This window comes from Neodiprion pinetum, chromosome 5 (assembly GCF_021155775.2).
Source record: "Neodiprion pinetum isolate iyNeoPine1 chromosome 5, iyNeoPine1.2, whole genome shotgun sequence".
NCBI classification, from domain to species: Eukaryota; Metazoa; Arthropoda; class Insecta; order Hymenoptera; family Diprionidae; genus Neodiprion; species Neodiprion pinetum.
In genome coordinates this window covers 4,717,253-4,733,229 of record NC_060236.1, presented here as the reverse complement: position 1 = coordinate 4,733,229, position 15,977 = coordinate 4,717,253, and the positions used below count along the sequence as shown (strand labels likewise).

The window sequence follows — 15,977 nt, the reverse complement described above, 5'->3', positions numbered from 1 at the left end:
AAAGAATCAATGCTAGCACTTTTCACAACACGATTTTTCTTGTGAAATGACGTAGATACAGCGTATGAATTAATCGATTCAACAATATTTATGTTAATTCTTCACAGAAAAATTAAAACAGTTAGTGCGCTATTTTCCGCGATTTGAGGGCAAGAATTTACACACTCTATATGGATTGAAATTACGTTTATTAGACACATTATCATACACGCTGAGTTAAGCAAACAAGACATGCAGAATATCGTAGAACCAACTGCTGAAAGACCGCCTAGTCATTCCAATGTCATTTAGCTGTAACACTCGATCCGTTCAAAATCGATATCCACCTTACAATTACGTCAATGTAAGGTCCTCATGTTAGCAGTGTTCCTTAGCAATTCAAGAAATCCACTCAACATCGTAACGGCATTGGCTTTGTTGCCTCTGTGTCAACCATCCTAGTTATCTATTTCCCAATTCTGTGTCCTTTATCTGAAACGATGCTCTCGTTACATTGCTCAATGACTAACTTCATCCTAATCTACCAAACCTTGATGATCAAGTACATTTTCAGCCAAACCAGCAGTCGTTTCACTTCGTTGAATAATCACTGCTTTTCAATCCGCCTCAGATCAGTGCATGACATCGTCAAATACAAAGATTTGGCCAGCTTTTTTTTCATATCACTTCCCAAATTCAGGTTCGTTCAAATCATCAGTTTACAGATGTTTGAAACTAGCATGAAGGTCTTAAAACTTGCAAAAGTTTTCCAAAGTTTTACGTTACAAGTTCAAAGTTTCAAACTCTGACACAGGAATGATGGACGGGTGGACCTTTGTTCTCCCCGAGAGTATGTGTACGGTGCAACATAAATGTATCCACCTTCACAGTCGTGTTTCCGCAGCTATCCCCGGCAAATATGCTCGCGTAAAACTTCGCTCATACGTCATCCGTTACACGAGGGTCGCTTGCTTGTTCTGCAACACCATCGTTGCCTTTTACGGTATAACGCTATGAGCTATGCACGCTATACATTTAACCCTGTTACCTTTACCTTCTGTCCTACAGCTTTTCCACTCGTGCAATACCGTCCACCAGGCAATTCAGAATCGTTACTACTTCCCGATACCGGAATGGCAAAGTTCCACTTCATCTGCATCTGATCCGTCTCTTCCTTGATCAGTCGAACGACAAGGAAATGCAATTAAGAGCGGAAAAGTTGCCGAACTGTGCGGTGTGTGTCAACCGCTCAACTCCGTGAGAATCGAACGTTCCGAAAAGGTAGTACATGCAATTTTAATTCCAGAGTTAAGCGACTTTTATTATTGATAAGAACTCATCCGTTTATAATTGGACTCGTTACCACAATATGGTTCGGCTTTCACGGCCTTTGACAACCAGCGACGTTTATGAATAATTGAAACGTTTTCGTTAGCGTCTTCATCTTTCATCTACCGAGTACCGACCCTGTACCTACGTATGATATCTAAATCATCAATGCTCCAGTTTTGTTCCACCAATTGCAGTATAAGAGAACTTGAGCGATCAATAAACGTGGAAGTCAAATTATACAACGCCCTGATGTCTAAAAATGTTCCCCTTTACACTTTACTCCGACAACTATAAAGACAATTCTGAGCTTGACACGCGATGAAAAATCCCGGGCAAAAGCTTAAATAATCAGCTCTAAAGGGACCGTCGGAATGTCGGGTTTATCTAAAAAAGTTGACGCTACGAAGTGTTTCTTTTTTCTTCTTTCTCTTTTTATTTTCTTTAATCCTCTTGTACGTCCTCTTCTCATCCAAAGTACAGTGTACACTTCAAGAACGGGCAGAAAAGTAATGTTGGGTCGAAAAATTTTTCTCCACTCGCGCGAAATGACGATGTTTTTGAAAAAATTGTACACCCCTCAAAAGTTTTCTTGCTTACATAAGTATTTTTTTATTTTGTGTCCGTTGAGATACAGACGTGTAAAACTCAATGGACCGAAATGTGAAATTTTTATTTATTTTTTTCTCACCGTCCGGTTCGCCCAAATTTCCCGCGGGGAATTAATTACCGTTGTAAATTCGTACGGTCGATGGACATCGCGACATGAGAGATCCGGTGTTTTTCTAACGGGTATAGAAGGTATAGAACCGTGGCAATAACTTTCCAGAGAAGGGAAACTTGGCGGAATGAGTTTCCCTGAGCAACATCCAGAGTTCACGATATTTTCAAATTTCGCGATGTAGCGGCTGCATCGCAAAGCAGGATTTGCCAAGTGGAAACGTATGTGACTGGCCAACCGTTAAGCTGGGTCTGGCTAATATCTACGGCAACCAGGGTGGGTACTGCCCTCCAGACCAGCCTACAGGGTTCACATTTCCCCGACGCAAATCTTGCTCACTTTCGGAAGGTCAACAACACTGTCAAAATTGCGAGATATATCAGTTACATTATTTTATTGGGCATAACCGGGCTGAGCAATTGAAAGGAATCCGAATCCTCCTGGCTTTTATAGGTTCCCGTTGTGGTTTGCGGTGGACGTATAAGTAAAAGATATCAGATTTTCGCGGTGCTTCACCGAATGTCGTTACTTTTGTCGAAATTCCCTCGGCGACAGAATTTCCCGCGGTCTTTCAATCTTGGCTCTCTACATCGATACGATATTCCTGGATATTTTGTTTTCGTTCGAAATTTAATTCACACTATTTGACGAATAAGTTCGGGTAAATTTTTCATTCGTCATTCTTATTTCCGATTTAATAATCGTGCACCTTATCCCAAACTCTATACCACGTTTCCCTTGCCCTTTCACGCCTGCAACAAGTTACGTGAGATGCATACTCAACGAGTTACTCTCGGCTCGTCGTCAAACGAGATGAATATTAAAGCGCAGGTTGGAACTTGGCACCGTGGCGTCCGTTACCCATTATGTAATTTCATTAACGAATTAACTAGCCTTTTTCTCATCACACCCTAATTTAAATACAACCCCCTTAATGTCGCACGCTTTTAAATTATTTGACAAATGTATGGGTGAACATAAGAATGGTGGAAAAATCCACCAACGCCGAAAGCACGTTCCAGGGACACTTAATCCGCTTAAACTAATCGAAGAACCACATTGTACACGGAGATGCAGAGTCCTTTAATGGAATCTGTCCCCCAAGGCGTGCACAGAAGCTTGGGTTATACCCGGTCAAAGTTGAAGCAGTTTTCATCCTTTACTTATAGTCCTTCTCCCATCTCAGCAGGCTAAGAAAATAGTGTAATTAACGTAGAAAAGGCTCCAAAGGAACATTACATCCTCTGGATGTGAAACGAATTAAGAAGTGGAATTCAACGTGAACGGAAACTGTATGTCATTTTCACTGGAAAATAAGCCAGACTCTGTGTTCTTGCGTATCCAAGATAGTCGAGTATCTGAAATAGCCGGGAGGCCACTGGGGAGGAATCTGATCATCGGGACAAAATGCCGTGTAAATCTTTGTCGCATTGTCTGCAGGGTGCATTTGCATGAATTCCCTGATAATCCTCCGAAGAAAATGTATCCCGATGTACTACAGATTAGCTTAAAACTCGTTCAATTCGATTCTTATGCATGCCTGGATAATCAAGATGCAAAAATGGAGTGCACTTGATTAAAAGTATTCACGATACCTGAAGACGCCAGCTCTCTATATCACCGAATGGAAATTATTCTCCGCTTCTCGATAACTCCGGATTTTCTTTTTCCACAATTTCAGAAAGCCGGCGTGTAATACTTGAGAGATTATTTGCGCGAAGGTTGAAGGAGTCCGGGTTCCGAGTTGTGATCAATCCTAGTTTGCATTATGAATGGGAGAATAAGTCTACGCTCACCTCTTGGGCCAAGCTTCGGATTACGACAATGAAGAAAAGCACTCGGGAGAAAATCTGCGTCAGAAAGTAAAATGTGTTTATCTTCAAACGTTACTTCAAGGCTCTTGTGATTCAGCCCTGAAGTTGGCATCAATTATGCCCGCTGAACTCGTTGCCGTGGAGAACCGTTTGACCGAAGTTGTCTTTGTCGCGAGTTCTGCAAAGATCCCCAAATCACAAAGCGAACTGGAAAGGAAGAGGATAGCCTAGAGTTAAAAGTATCCACCGACCCACTCTTGAGTAACATCGTACCGAAAGAAGTTCTTAAACTCGCGCGAGTCCATTTCAGAAAATGGATTGTATGACAGGCCAATAAAGACAAACATCTTCAAGTTTGATAGTACGTGTAAAGATCTTTCTGAAAGTATTTTAATCGCATGGAAACTCACCCAATAACCATCCGAGTCACGGATGTTCCTGTAATACTTGATTGAAAGACTCGTCAATTGTGGTTGTACCGTATAACTTTCTGAAACAGCGGATAATAACGGCACTAATGAACCCGGTGAAAATACGTTTTGAACAGATTTATCTCGTTCCAAAATCTAACGACCCTTGGTCTGATTCGCGGCTGCTACTACCAAGAATAAGTCACGCTCTTGCCTCGACGCGACCCCATTACACGGTCCTTAGTTCGTTTGGTTCCTGCTGGCCAAAAGTTGGTACATCAACCGAGATCTATTAAATTCGCATTAGCCAAAACTTCTATCCTCATGATTTACCCATTCGCTACAGAGTTCGCTGATTGTGGATTCCCGTTTTCTTCCATCCCCTTTAGGGGAGTCCCGGCTCTTTTTCCGCCCGAATCGCCGCGAGCCATCCGAGCTTCGGGTACCTTGAGAAAGTATTAAAAACGGCGTATCAGAGAGCAGTGAACGACGAAAAACTTGCCTAATTTCGCATTCATTTTAGTCACAGTAACAGAGCTGGTCCGTACTGGAATTCATTTGCTTTACGATTTACAGTTATAAATTATTCATCCAAAGCGCGATCGCATTTTTACCACCTTAAAAACCCTCGCTAAACTCAACGATGGACAAGACTGGCCATTCTCGATTGAGTTTTTGAACAAAACTCTGGGCTTCGCAGACCCGTCAAAGTCGGCAAAGCATCTGAACACCACCAAGGGACACCTAACGTTGACCTCTCGAGGATGACCACCCACACCCCATTCTTGGGAATCCTAGTGGTCCCCGGTCGGCTGTATAAGTTCCTCTTGAAGTTTCCCCTGACAAAGATCAACCAAACTAGAAGATAATGTTTCAAAGAGGGAAAACTCCAGAGATTGTATTTCAAAATGCGCCAACTTGGCCTATCCCGGATGGGTCTAATGATTCACTAAAAATTGCTTAAACTCTTAAAAGCAGATTTGCACGGTTTTCACCATTCATTCTACAAGAGGTTACGAAATTCTACGCGCGGTCGATATAAATCAAAAGTGGTTCTGCCTTAGTTGCTTATTACGTGCAACTCAAAAAATTCACGAACTTCAGAATCATTTACCGACTTATTTGAACTTAAAGAACAGTATGCGATCAAGCTCTCTTTAGACAACTCAGTACATCCGAAATTTCCGTTTATATCCGTCAAGTTTGACTTGTCTCCTCCACCACGTATCGTGGAAATCGGAAATCCATGGAGGGTTTCTTTCAACGTACCCGTGAAAATCTCTGAAGTGAGTATTTGTATCAATAGCCTTGCACCTTGGCCATGAACACATCTTGGCGAGAGGAATACCGTAATGTGAAGTGGTCGCCATGGCGACGGGCTCATCAAGACCTCCCCGGTGTCACATTGTCAAAGCGTATCCATCCATCCCCTCCTCCCTGGTTTTGCTCCACAGTGAGCACTTCTACCTCCAACGTTACCTTCACCCTCTTACAGCATGTTATCCTTTCGAGACTGTAATATTCCCAATGGCGCGTCTCGTGGAGGAAGGTAAGAAAAAAAGGAAGGTAAGGGTCTAGTCGAGCCTCCGTCTCGTCGCTACCAGCCATCAGTCATCCTTCCTACGACTAATTTTAAGGATGGCCATGCTCCCGGAGGCCATGAACCGCGGCAGAGTTTGAAACCACTGAAATTTTCGATTCACAATCGTTTCTGATTTACGTTGATTCAGAACTTACGCACACCACATTTTCCCATCCGGAACACTTAGAAAAACCCACTTCCATGCAACTTGTAGTCGTAACTGTACAATTTTATCGATTTCGATGAGCGATCGGCAAATTTGAAAAGGGTTTGAGGTTTTCTATGCAGCGCGTATAATTGTATATGTGGTACACGAAGGCGAGTACAACCGTTGACGTACTATATATGTGTATACTTGCTCCTTAAAGTCAATGTTCAGTAATTCAAGGGAAACTCCCCCCGGTTGAACTGACTCCACAGTAAATTGGCTCCAAGCTGATGGATTCACTCAACGAAATTTCTTGGCTCGTCAAATATTCATGTGAACTAATTATCCGCCCAATGTTTGTGCCTTAGTAATCAAACACCTTTGATACGAACCTACGAACGAACAGTGAAGCTTGAAAATTACACCCGCATTCGCATCCCTATCTTTTACACCACTATGCTCTTCCGCAAGTTGCAATTGCAGGAAACCGCTCGTTCACCTGCACGAGAAGCGACTTAATTATTTTCTCGGACGTGCGTAAAGACTCGTTTGATAAATTGACCCGGTTAAGAGCCGTTCTTCCCCGTAATAAAGTCACGTCGGCAAGAGTCAGTCGTAAAATTGGTGCGTCGAACTCCCGGTGGAATTGACGTGCCCTTTGACGTTGGAATTACTGCTGGACTGAAACAACAAACGTCTGGCAAGATCGATTTTGCCTAGTTGCAATTAAAACTTGTTCCGTTTTTCAGCAGGATACTATTTCGCGTTCATTCGTAATTGCTTTCCAATACATTTAAACAGGAGAAGCCATTGCCTATTTTCTACGAAAATTCGTATACAATGAATTCGGGAAAAATTCTTTACCAACAGAAATTACAGAAAATAAAAAATAAATTTTGGTCCGAGTGGCACCTTCTATGAGTCGTACTTGCAAACTGATGAAATGCACCTGTCAATTTCACCGTCAGAAGCTTACAGAATCACTACTCATCACGCAAAGGTACAGCATCGACTTTTACTGTCTGCTGTTAAGACAGAGAACGACGTATCCGCGGTGAAAGCGTTGTTAACCGACAGCGGAATTTTTAAAGAATTATTGCGCATCTCGGTTATAAGACTACGTTGCCAATTTGGACTGCAATTATTTTTTTAATACTAGAGATCATTGACCCTCGGGTATGTAAATATAAGTAAAAATTTTGAGTATTGCTCTTTAATGTCTATAAAATATAGTGATCAGATATACAACAATAAATTACGGATGTATTTCTTCTTTTTTTTTAAACTAAGTAATACGTACATATAAACTGTACACTGAAGTCTACATAAATTTTCTGTATATCGTTTTGAATTACGATCTGTAAAACACGTCAACACAAACGAACACGAGTCGAGCTGTACGTTAAATATGAAATCGCCTTCAATTCAGCGACATTGTATACAGATATGGTACATCCTATTGAGCATTTGGCGGAATCGAAACTTCCTAGTCTTTTATTGATGGCAGTTAGACGATAAAATGTTAGGAAAAAAAAAGACACAGGATATGATTGAAAAAACCTTTCTGAAATTGAAGGTTCGCGTAATAGATTTCTGTTACAAAAATTGAACACTTAATCGATTATTCGTGTACGTAAAAAGCCTTCTCGTGTTCAAATTACGCGACGCATTGAGTCTTATTTCTAAGTTCTATAGGAACCCATCAGATCTTAATTCTGACATTAAAGTGTAGATATTGTATAGGTATTCGTACAATTTTGATCAGAAGCCACGCGGCTCATGTTGAAGAAAGATTGGGGAAAAAAAATAGTGTAAACGAACAAAAAATCCTTGGCGTCGTAAAAAAATGCACGCTCGATTGTATCAATAACATGTAGATAAAACATTATGTACAGATATTACATTATATTCATGAGAACAAAATCCCTCCACAGTTTGGTTCCAAAATCAAACGAATCTGGCCGTTTAACTGTCGTTCAAATCTTCGATAATCTAATTCCAGCACTTAAAATATCACTCACCACAACGCTAATAAAAATATCACCGCACAGCGGTTTGGAAAAGTTATTGATATATATCTTTTCTTCTTAATTTATCATGGCTACACGTATAATTGCCTTAAATAAATAGCGTTTGATTCGTTGAATTATATAGCCGGACTATGTTTTAATTCCTAAAACGTAAGGTATGTTTGTACAAGCAACGATAACTATAAACGCTGAATCCGTCCTACAATTAAGCTTTTCTAATCGCAAGAACCACGCTTTTCGTTTATTCCATTTTGCGGATCCGATAAAACTAAATGATCGTCAATCTCTAGTTTGCGACTCTAGACTATTTTACACATTACTTTCCATCATAACGATAATAATAAAAATAATATAATAATAATAACAATACTAATAATAACGTCAACAATTTTATAGTCTCACAAATTGTATAGCGGTAACTACCGCATGTTTTTTTTTTTCGCGCAACAAATATATTCCTACCTTGCTCTGCATTTCGTCGCTCCTTTCTCGTCAGAATAGGTATACCAGCATTAACGAACCCACAGCGTTTGATTGACTTACTTGTCTCCTCGATGTCGTGTTCGACGTTTTCGAATTTTCTAAAAAAATTCGAAAGGTCGTGTAATGCTACGTTATGTATCACTGCGTTGCGCCTGTACACACAAGACGGAATCCCCACGAAGTATTTATATGAATACACGCATATACATGGGTGTGCAGATACAGGCACACGTATAAACACATAAACCCCCATCACACTTCGGTATATCCTGTCAAACGCCCTTCGGGCTCGTTCGGGTATCGTTACTGACTGAGAAAGCTGTTGTTTTTTGAAATCAGCCCGGCGCTACTCTCGGACATGGGAATGATCGCAGATTTTTCACCCTTCGGTAGTTTAGCTCTGGATTTTATGTTCGGCTTCAATCCCTTCAGGATATTCTGAAAAGAAATTTTTGTCAATCCGAGGTTATACGTCAATTTTATTTCCAAAGCAACGAAACTCACCTCCATGAACGATCCTGGCGATGCAATGACGTAGTACACGGCGTAGGCTGGTATCCAAATCATAGACGAGAAACTAAGAATGAATCCAACCACCTCAGCCCACAATGGGTATTCGTAAGTACTGCCGTACTTCAACGGCTTGTATTGGACGCATTGAAATACGAATATAAACTGAAATCGTATGGTATGAATTAATACTATGTGAGTAGAACGGGTCGAGAACGATTTTCAACGAATTTTGATAAGAGGGTAAGTCTCTATAACTCACCGCCATAACAACAGGGGCAAAAACCAGCCAGCATATGTACCAGAATCTATTGGGACGAATACCCATCATTTGATGAACACAGTCACAAAACTTCCGAGTACCGAATATCCACGATATCGCTATTGTCTGAAAGAAGCAAACCCAGAGGATCGACATTCCGCTCGCCGAGTAGAAGTCCATCAACTGAAAGATATAGACTCCGCCCTGAAACAGATGTGAAAAAAAAAACAGTATACACCACCTCATTCTTCCTAATTTTTATTGCAGTGCCATCATCGGACTGTACTACTGTACTAACGTGCGTGACCATGGGAACCCCCATGCAGAACATCAGCAAGCATATGGCGACCGTAAACTTGTTACGATGAGGGCGAAGGGTGTCGGGCCAATTGTCAACGACACCGGTGATGAACGATTCCACGATACAGAACTCGCTGTCTATGCCAAGAATCTGTTCGAGAAGAGACGCGAAAATGATCAGTGACCGAAAGAGCCTCTTGACGAGTTCGAAACACCTATAGTGTCGAATTTTCTCTTACTATAAGCATGACGAAGAATATTATCGCCCAAATTGGTGCTCCAGGCAGCTTGAGCACAACTTCGGGGTAGGTCAGGAAAACGAGGCCAGGTCCGCTCTTGACGACTTCGGATACCTCGGTGTTCTGTTCCATGGCAATGTGGCCGAGGATGGAGAAGGTGACGCAACCGGCCAGCAGACAGGTCAGAGTGTTGACGACGCAGGTGATCAGAGCGTCCCTTGAAACCGAGACCAACGAATGAACGAATCGCCGTACAACCGGAAGCACAGCCCAATTTCCAACAGATATTTCCTTACTTGTAACAGTTGTGATGGAACTTGTTGTACGATCCGAGAGCCGGAAGAGCCCCAGTCCCGATGCTGTAAGCGAAGAATATCTGCGTCGCACCGTCGATCCAGGGTCCAGGAGTCAGTAGCTCCTCCCATCGCGGTGTTACGTAGTAAAGAAGCCCATCCGCAGCACCGTCCAAGGTCACGGCACGACCGAGAAGAATGAACAGTACTACGTACGGAAAGAGGGCCGAGAACCAGATGATCTTGCCGCTCTGATGAAGCCCGCGTCGTATTATCGCGTATACTAGTAGCCAGCCTAAAACTAGACACCCCAGGAGTTCCCACTGCATTCCACCGATTTCCTCGATGCCTCCAGTTATTCCAAGAACGCGTCGACTGGAATCGGTAGTAACGAATCAAGCCTCGCTTTGCGCTTACCGCGAATTGATTGGGGCGAGGTCGCTAGGATGAGGGGATGGGCAGTCACGCGATTGATTGAAATCAAAAGTTCCCCGTTGACTTTACTACCTCGGATCTGATCCTCTGCGTTCTTAATATTCATGACGCACCGTTGACCGGGATAATGAATGATCCCTGTCGTAGCATCGATGTTAATTTACTGTTTACGCCTGCACGCATACTTACTCCCAATACTCCTCGACTGGCGTTGTATGGTGCACGGTCTGATTGCTCGACGTCGACGTTGTCGCGTTCGCGTGTTTCTCAAGATCCTGAATAGCCTCCTCGGCGCTGAAGCAGCTTTCCGTGTTCCACCAGTTACCTGATCATAATAGAGAAAAAATTTCACACTCAGCAGTTTTGCGAGGAATCGAAGCCGTCGGACTGTACTCACCACAACCGCTCCAAGGCAGACCGGGAAGATTGGCGAAGGTTGCGATCAGGTAGAACAAGGTCCAGGCGATGATGATGCAGTAGTAAACGTCGAGGAAGAAGACGATCGTCATGGTCGCGTAGCCGACCCCTGAAAATAACAAATCGGTCATCGATTGGACTGGAAACCAAGAACTGTATCGATCAGGGAACTTATAGCGGACCTTGGAGCAAAGGGCACAGCTGACCGACGAGGGTCATTCCACCGGCGCCGAGGTACTGACCGATCGCAACCTCCTGGAAGAATATCGGAATCCCACAAAAGATCATCGCGATTCCATAAGTGACGAGGAAAGCACCTGCACGGCAAACACGAACAAACAGCCCGTTAGTGACGATTAATCGCAGAAGATCTGTACTACCAATGAAAATCTTGCGGCAGCTCGTGCTGACTTACCTCCTCCGTTCTTGTAGCAGAGGTAAGGAAACCTCCAGACGTTTCCGAGGCCCACCGAGACGCTGATGCACGAGAACAGGAAGTCCAGCTTGTTGTCCCAGCCACCGCGTTCCACGTCCTCACCCCGACTACCAGCGCCCGTTATCTCCCCTTGCGGCGGCGACACCACCATCTTCGGGATTGCCCGTGACGACTCTCCTGCTGACGAGGGTTTCGCCTTGAACTCGATGAAGGTCTGCTCCGAGTCCGCCACCTCCCGTTCCTCTCCCCAATAGTACATTTTTTCTGACATGCCGCTGGAACGAGTTCAACACCTCAAATTCGAATGGTTGGATGTGGGAATTTCATCAGGAGTCAAAGTTCCTGCGAGAATTCGAAGAGCAGTGGTAAGTCGCATCTGGATCCTCAAGCTGGCCATGACAATCAGTTCATTTTACGGTAAAATTTTAATGCTTGAGAAAGGTGAAAGCACATCTGATCTGTTGATCTTCACGGTATGATTATACCCATGTAAACAACTGGCAAAAGATGTCGATTTATTCCGTAGGATATATTGTCTTTTGTATACTCTTACATTTATCGATCAATCAGAACCACTTTGAAACGAATTATATTCTACACTCGCCGACACGGTTTCGACGATATGAACAGTCAAGTTTTGTACACCGCCAAGTACCAGCTTTTTAAATTAGGAAAATCGAAAAAAAGATGTGCCAATGATTTGACTACGTTGTGCTTATTAGCACCATTTACTTATGGAGCACAAGTTACATTCTAATAGGTGAAGAGAGTTTGCCTGGAGCCATATTCCGTACGAGGGTATGTACTCAACGTACCAGCTGTATACGCATCAGAGAAATTCCCGACAATGAGTCTTGGCATGATTGACGTACTTGAATGGAACCTCTTTTACAGCGAGTTGAGAAAAGGCGTTACACAGCATGATTTGAAGGTACCTCAAAACCGGTTCCCAAATCCTTTCTTATTCAAAGACATTGCCTGAAATCGGTGCCGGTAACAAGTTTCTCTTACCATGGTTTGTAAATACGTGTATCGCCGAATTTCTTTACTTAATATATGTGACACGTGCCGTTATAGCAGCATTTTCGGCTCCCCGCTAACAGACTTTCAAGGTGCTCAACAAAAAAACGCTCCCAGATCTTAATTGCAATCACGTAACAACATTCGGTACTGATCGAGCCTTAACGCCTATCGAATTCTAGGGTGGACCACTTTATGGATAAGGTAGATGACCTTACCAGCATAAAAATCGGGTTGTCATTAATTGAACGCACTTTTACCCGAGTGCATGCAGCATTAGGATGAGCAGCTGCGGCTACGTGCATCTACCTGTACCGCGTCTCGTTGAAAACATACGAAGAAGGTTCTAGGGTGTTATTGCGTCTGAGGGATGCTGAGCGTCGCAAAATCAATAGATACGCACGGACCCATGCTGAATTTCCACATGGAATGGAGTTCGTACGAGCAAGCAGAATAAAGCCTCCAGCTTAACACTCGGCGGCTGTGTTAGTTCGCGCATTCGTTCTTCCCGCTAGTTTTCACTGTACACCAACACACCCCATTCGGGTATAAGAGTGGCGCAAGATAAACGGTGGCGTTGCAATTTTCACCTGATTCGGGAGACCCGAGTCTGCGCGTTGCCGCTCGACTATCCGCGACAGACACATTAAATCATGATGGGGTGAGAGGGATCATTCAGGGTTAAACAACACTGATCGGCGTGAAGAACCGGCATATCTTCTCGAAGCAGGGGTGAAGGTGGAGAGATTTTTCGAGTCAACCGCGTCACCAGCCTTCACGGACAGGAATGAAAGTGGTGAAAAGGACGAGTCAAATTCGCGATCAAGGAACTTCGCAGGAGGAAAACAACCGTGTTATCACAACAGAGAATGAAAAATCCATCGAACACAACACACCTTTGTCATGCGACAATTTCACGATGCACTCCGTTACGTCCGCCGTGGTAGTGTGACGTTTGACGCGGCTTCGGTATTTCCAGTTACACTCCAGACACGTTGAAATTCTGAGGCCTGACTTGAACCCGTTGTGATATCCGGATTTAACGAAGGGGTTGCGAGCCTTGAGCGACCTACCCCACAAGGACCGCCGTTGTAGAGTAAAGCGAACGGCGCAACGCTGCGGGGGTATTTCATCCCCACGACGCATGCGCCCTTGATACGAAACCCTCATCCTCCAACACCCCGTGCCAACATTCCTCCATGTCACCCTTCAAGGTGACGCAGTTTCTTCAAGATTTCAAACGCGGGGAACGTGCCGAAAATTTAAGAGTTAGCCCGGGTTGAAGGGCGAAAGGTTGAGGGTGAACGAGGATGTCTAAGAACCGTGATACAAGCGTTATTATTTCTTCCCACCAGGTTGTCCTGCGCAGTCCTTGAAATAACGTTGAAAAATTTCACGGTTGTTTGTCAATAAAACCACCAACTCGCGATGAGTCACGTGCGACGTCACGAATCGATTAATTTCTAAATCTGTTTTGATCTTTCTTCATCTAGCTACGTCGCCGACGGCTAGCAGTTTCTAAACCAAGTCCCGTTTTGTTTAATCGAAGACCACATAGTTCCCACTTCGTATTTTTAACCATTGGAACACTCGTATTGATCATCTTACTTTACATAATGAGCACGCTTTTGTTTTCTCTTCTCTCGGGACTGTGATCCGACCATTTTTGTCATATCATTTCATTTCATTAATTTTTTTTTAATAATCGCGTTGTACTTTCACACAATTGGACACGTGCAATTCGTTGATGACTAGCAAGTTTTACGTAACATGATTTTACTCGTGCGGGGAATGATGTTTGCAGTGTTCTCTTTGCAAAGTTACTGTCACTGACTCGATGTCTGTTTGCTCGACGATTTCACTCGACGACTAATGCAAACCCAAATTGTACACTTAGGTGCCATGTAATCGATGCAAGGATCTTAGCAACCGTTGCATAAAAGTTGACGTTGTGCTTTCGCGGAATCGACAGGATCCCGTAGGTACGCGATCACCGGAGAAAGCCGAAGCATCTCGTACTTCGTTGCGTCGAAAGAAAGATGAAACGGTCCATCGGATGACCTCCGCGACAAGTGACGAATTACGAGAAAGGTAGAAGTGGGCCATCAGGTCCGCAGTATAATTCCAAAATAAATTATATGTACAAAATAGTCACATACACCAAGTCGCGTCGTACCAAGGCGAAATTTCAGTCTGTCTAAATTTCCATCTTCGTGGAATGACGTTGCTACGCGATAATACCAAAGCACAAAGTTCCCTTCAGCACCCGCTTGACTTGTCGCTGGAATTGCTCGGAACTACTGTGTGACAGCCTCGTCGATGCCGCAGTTGTCTCGGCGACAATTTCTCGTCATCGTGACGGATCGTACCACCGGCAACCGTTACTGCAGATGTGCGGATTGTCTTCTCTTGGTACTTTCGCTGCGACTCTTTGTACCCGGAATACGTGGGTCTGGGAGTCCAGTTGGTTCCGTAAGAAACGGGACGAACATCACGGCGACTCGAAGCCCCCCGAGTAACGTCGGCCGACAAATCCGATCGACAATCGTCGCAGACAGAGCTGATTTCACTGTCCTCAACGGCGGTCCCTCTGTCGCATGACATCGCCTCTCTAACCCTGAAACATCGCAAGGTTTCAATGTCGATCAGCGAGAATATATCGCAAACTCCTAGTTACCTGTTCGTTGACCAGGTGAAACCGTGTCTAACGATGAACGGCAGGTCACGAGCCGCGAGAAGCAGCTCTGAAAAAATATTCTGCATCGTCTGAGGAGACGTGACAAATCCAAGCACACCGATGGCCGCAATCATCGAGAGTATCCAGCTGATGAATCCGGCGGAAAATACCGGTGGTTGATGGGGTGGTGGGTAGTACGAGGACCAAACGCGCTGCCACCAAGGAACCAGGGTGGCCTGATACTCGGAGTCCTGTTTCGGAAGCATGGGGAGGATTGATGAAAGGCGGTGCCGTCTGATAGGTTTTGAGGTTTGGACGGGACGAGGTACTAACGTAACTCCAGTAGGACCATACGAAGCAGTATAAAATCCTTTGGAAGATGAGCCAGAGCCATAGAACGCCGTTGACCAGGGCCCAGCTGGTGAGTACCTTGAGGAGACCATGAAAACGGAGCATCGTTCATGACTTAGGCTTTCGCGCGATCCGATATTTATGGTCGTCTAGCGTACCTGAAGCGCTCGGAAGACAGTCACCCTGCTTACAACTACGGAAACGCATTGAATCTTCGGCGGGCTTCTCCAAAGCACGATTATCATCGCGGATAGGACGATGAAGGAGGGCAGAGTGTGTATGAAGTCTGGACCGACGGCGATTTTAACGTACTCCTTGAATACCTTGTGCCGGAACAGAAGGATCTCGTGCGGCACTGAGAGTAGAGTCACAAGCTGCGAGTGCAAGGCGCTTATACAGGACATTCCTGGCTATCGTTTCACATCAGCTGATTCACCGAACTCTGCGACAGCGGTTGTTGGTCGACTCGTTACACGGTAAAAGCCCCGTATTTTCTCCCTGTAAACTCATCAGGCGTACGAGAAACGGTGTCATGAAAACT

At 44.1% G+C, this 15,977-nt stretch overlaps 2 protein-coding genes across 5 annotated transcripts; both read right to left on the bottom strand.

Annotated features, from left to right (window-relative positions):
* Positions 1 to 7,180: 7,180 nt before the first annotated feature.
* Positions 7,181 to 13,512, bottom strand: LOC124220744 (sodium- and chloride-dependent GABA transporter 1). 3 transcript variants are annotated; one of them, XM_046630118.2, is made up of 11 exons: positions 13,305 to 13,512; positions 11,368 to 11,730; positions 11,135 to 11,269; positions 10,933 to 11,061; positions 10,725 to 10,860; positions 10,104 to 10,475; positions 9,808 to 10,024; positions 9,567 to 9,719; positions 9,269 to 9,472; positions 9,001 to 9,171; positions 7,181 to 8,934 (listed from the first exon to the last, which is right to left on the bottom strand). In XM_046630118.2, the coding sequence occupies exons 2-11, from the start codon at positions 11,657 to 11,659 to the stop codon at positions 8,800 to 8,802; spliced, it is 1,944 nt and encodes a 647-aa protein (XP_046486074.1). In that variant the 5' UTR covers positions 11,660 to 11,730; positions 13,305 to 13,512; the 3' UTR covers positions 7,181 to 8,799. The 3 variants fall into 3 exon arrangements, with proteins under 3 accessions (XP_046486074.1, XP_046486075.1, XP_046486073.1); XM_046630119.2 differs by having other exon boundaries at positions 11,368 to 11,663; XM_046630117.2 differs by lacking the exon at positions 13,305 to 13,512 and adding an exon at positions 12,812 to 13,025 and having other exon boundaries at positions 11,368 to 11,663.
* Positions 13,513 to 14,301: 789 nt separating this feature from the next.
* Positions 14,302 to 15,819, bottom strand: LOC124220746 (uncharacterized). 2 transcript variants are annotated; one of them, XM_046630123.2, is made up of 3 exons: positions 15,595 to 15,819; positions 15,086 to 15,514; positions 14,302 to 15,025 (listed from the first exon to the last, which is right to left on the bottom strand). In XM_046630123.2, the coding sequence occupies exons 2-3, from the start codon at positions 15,349 to 15,351 to the stop codon at positions 14,668 to 14,670; spliced, it is 624 nt and encodes a 207-aa protein (XP_046486079.1). In that variant the 5' UTR covers positions 15,352 to 15,514; positions 15,595 to 15,819; the 3' UTR covers positions 14,302 to 14,667. The 2 variants fall into 2 exon arrangements, with proteins under 2 accessions (XP_046486079.1, XP_046486078.1); XM_046630122.2 differs by lacking the exon at positions 15,595 to 15,819 and having other exon boundaries at positions 15,086 to 15,583.
* Positions 15,820 to 15,977: the final 158 nt, after the last annotated feature.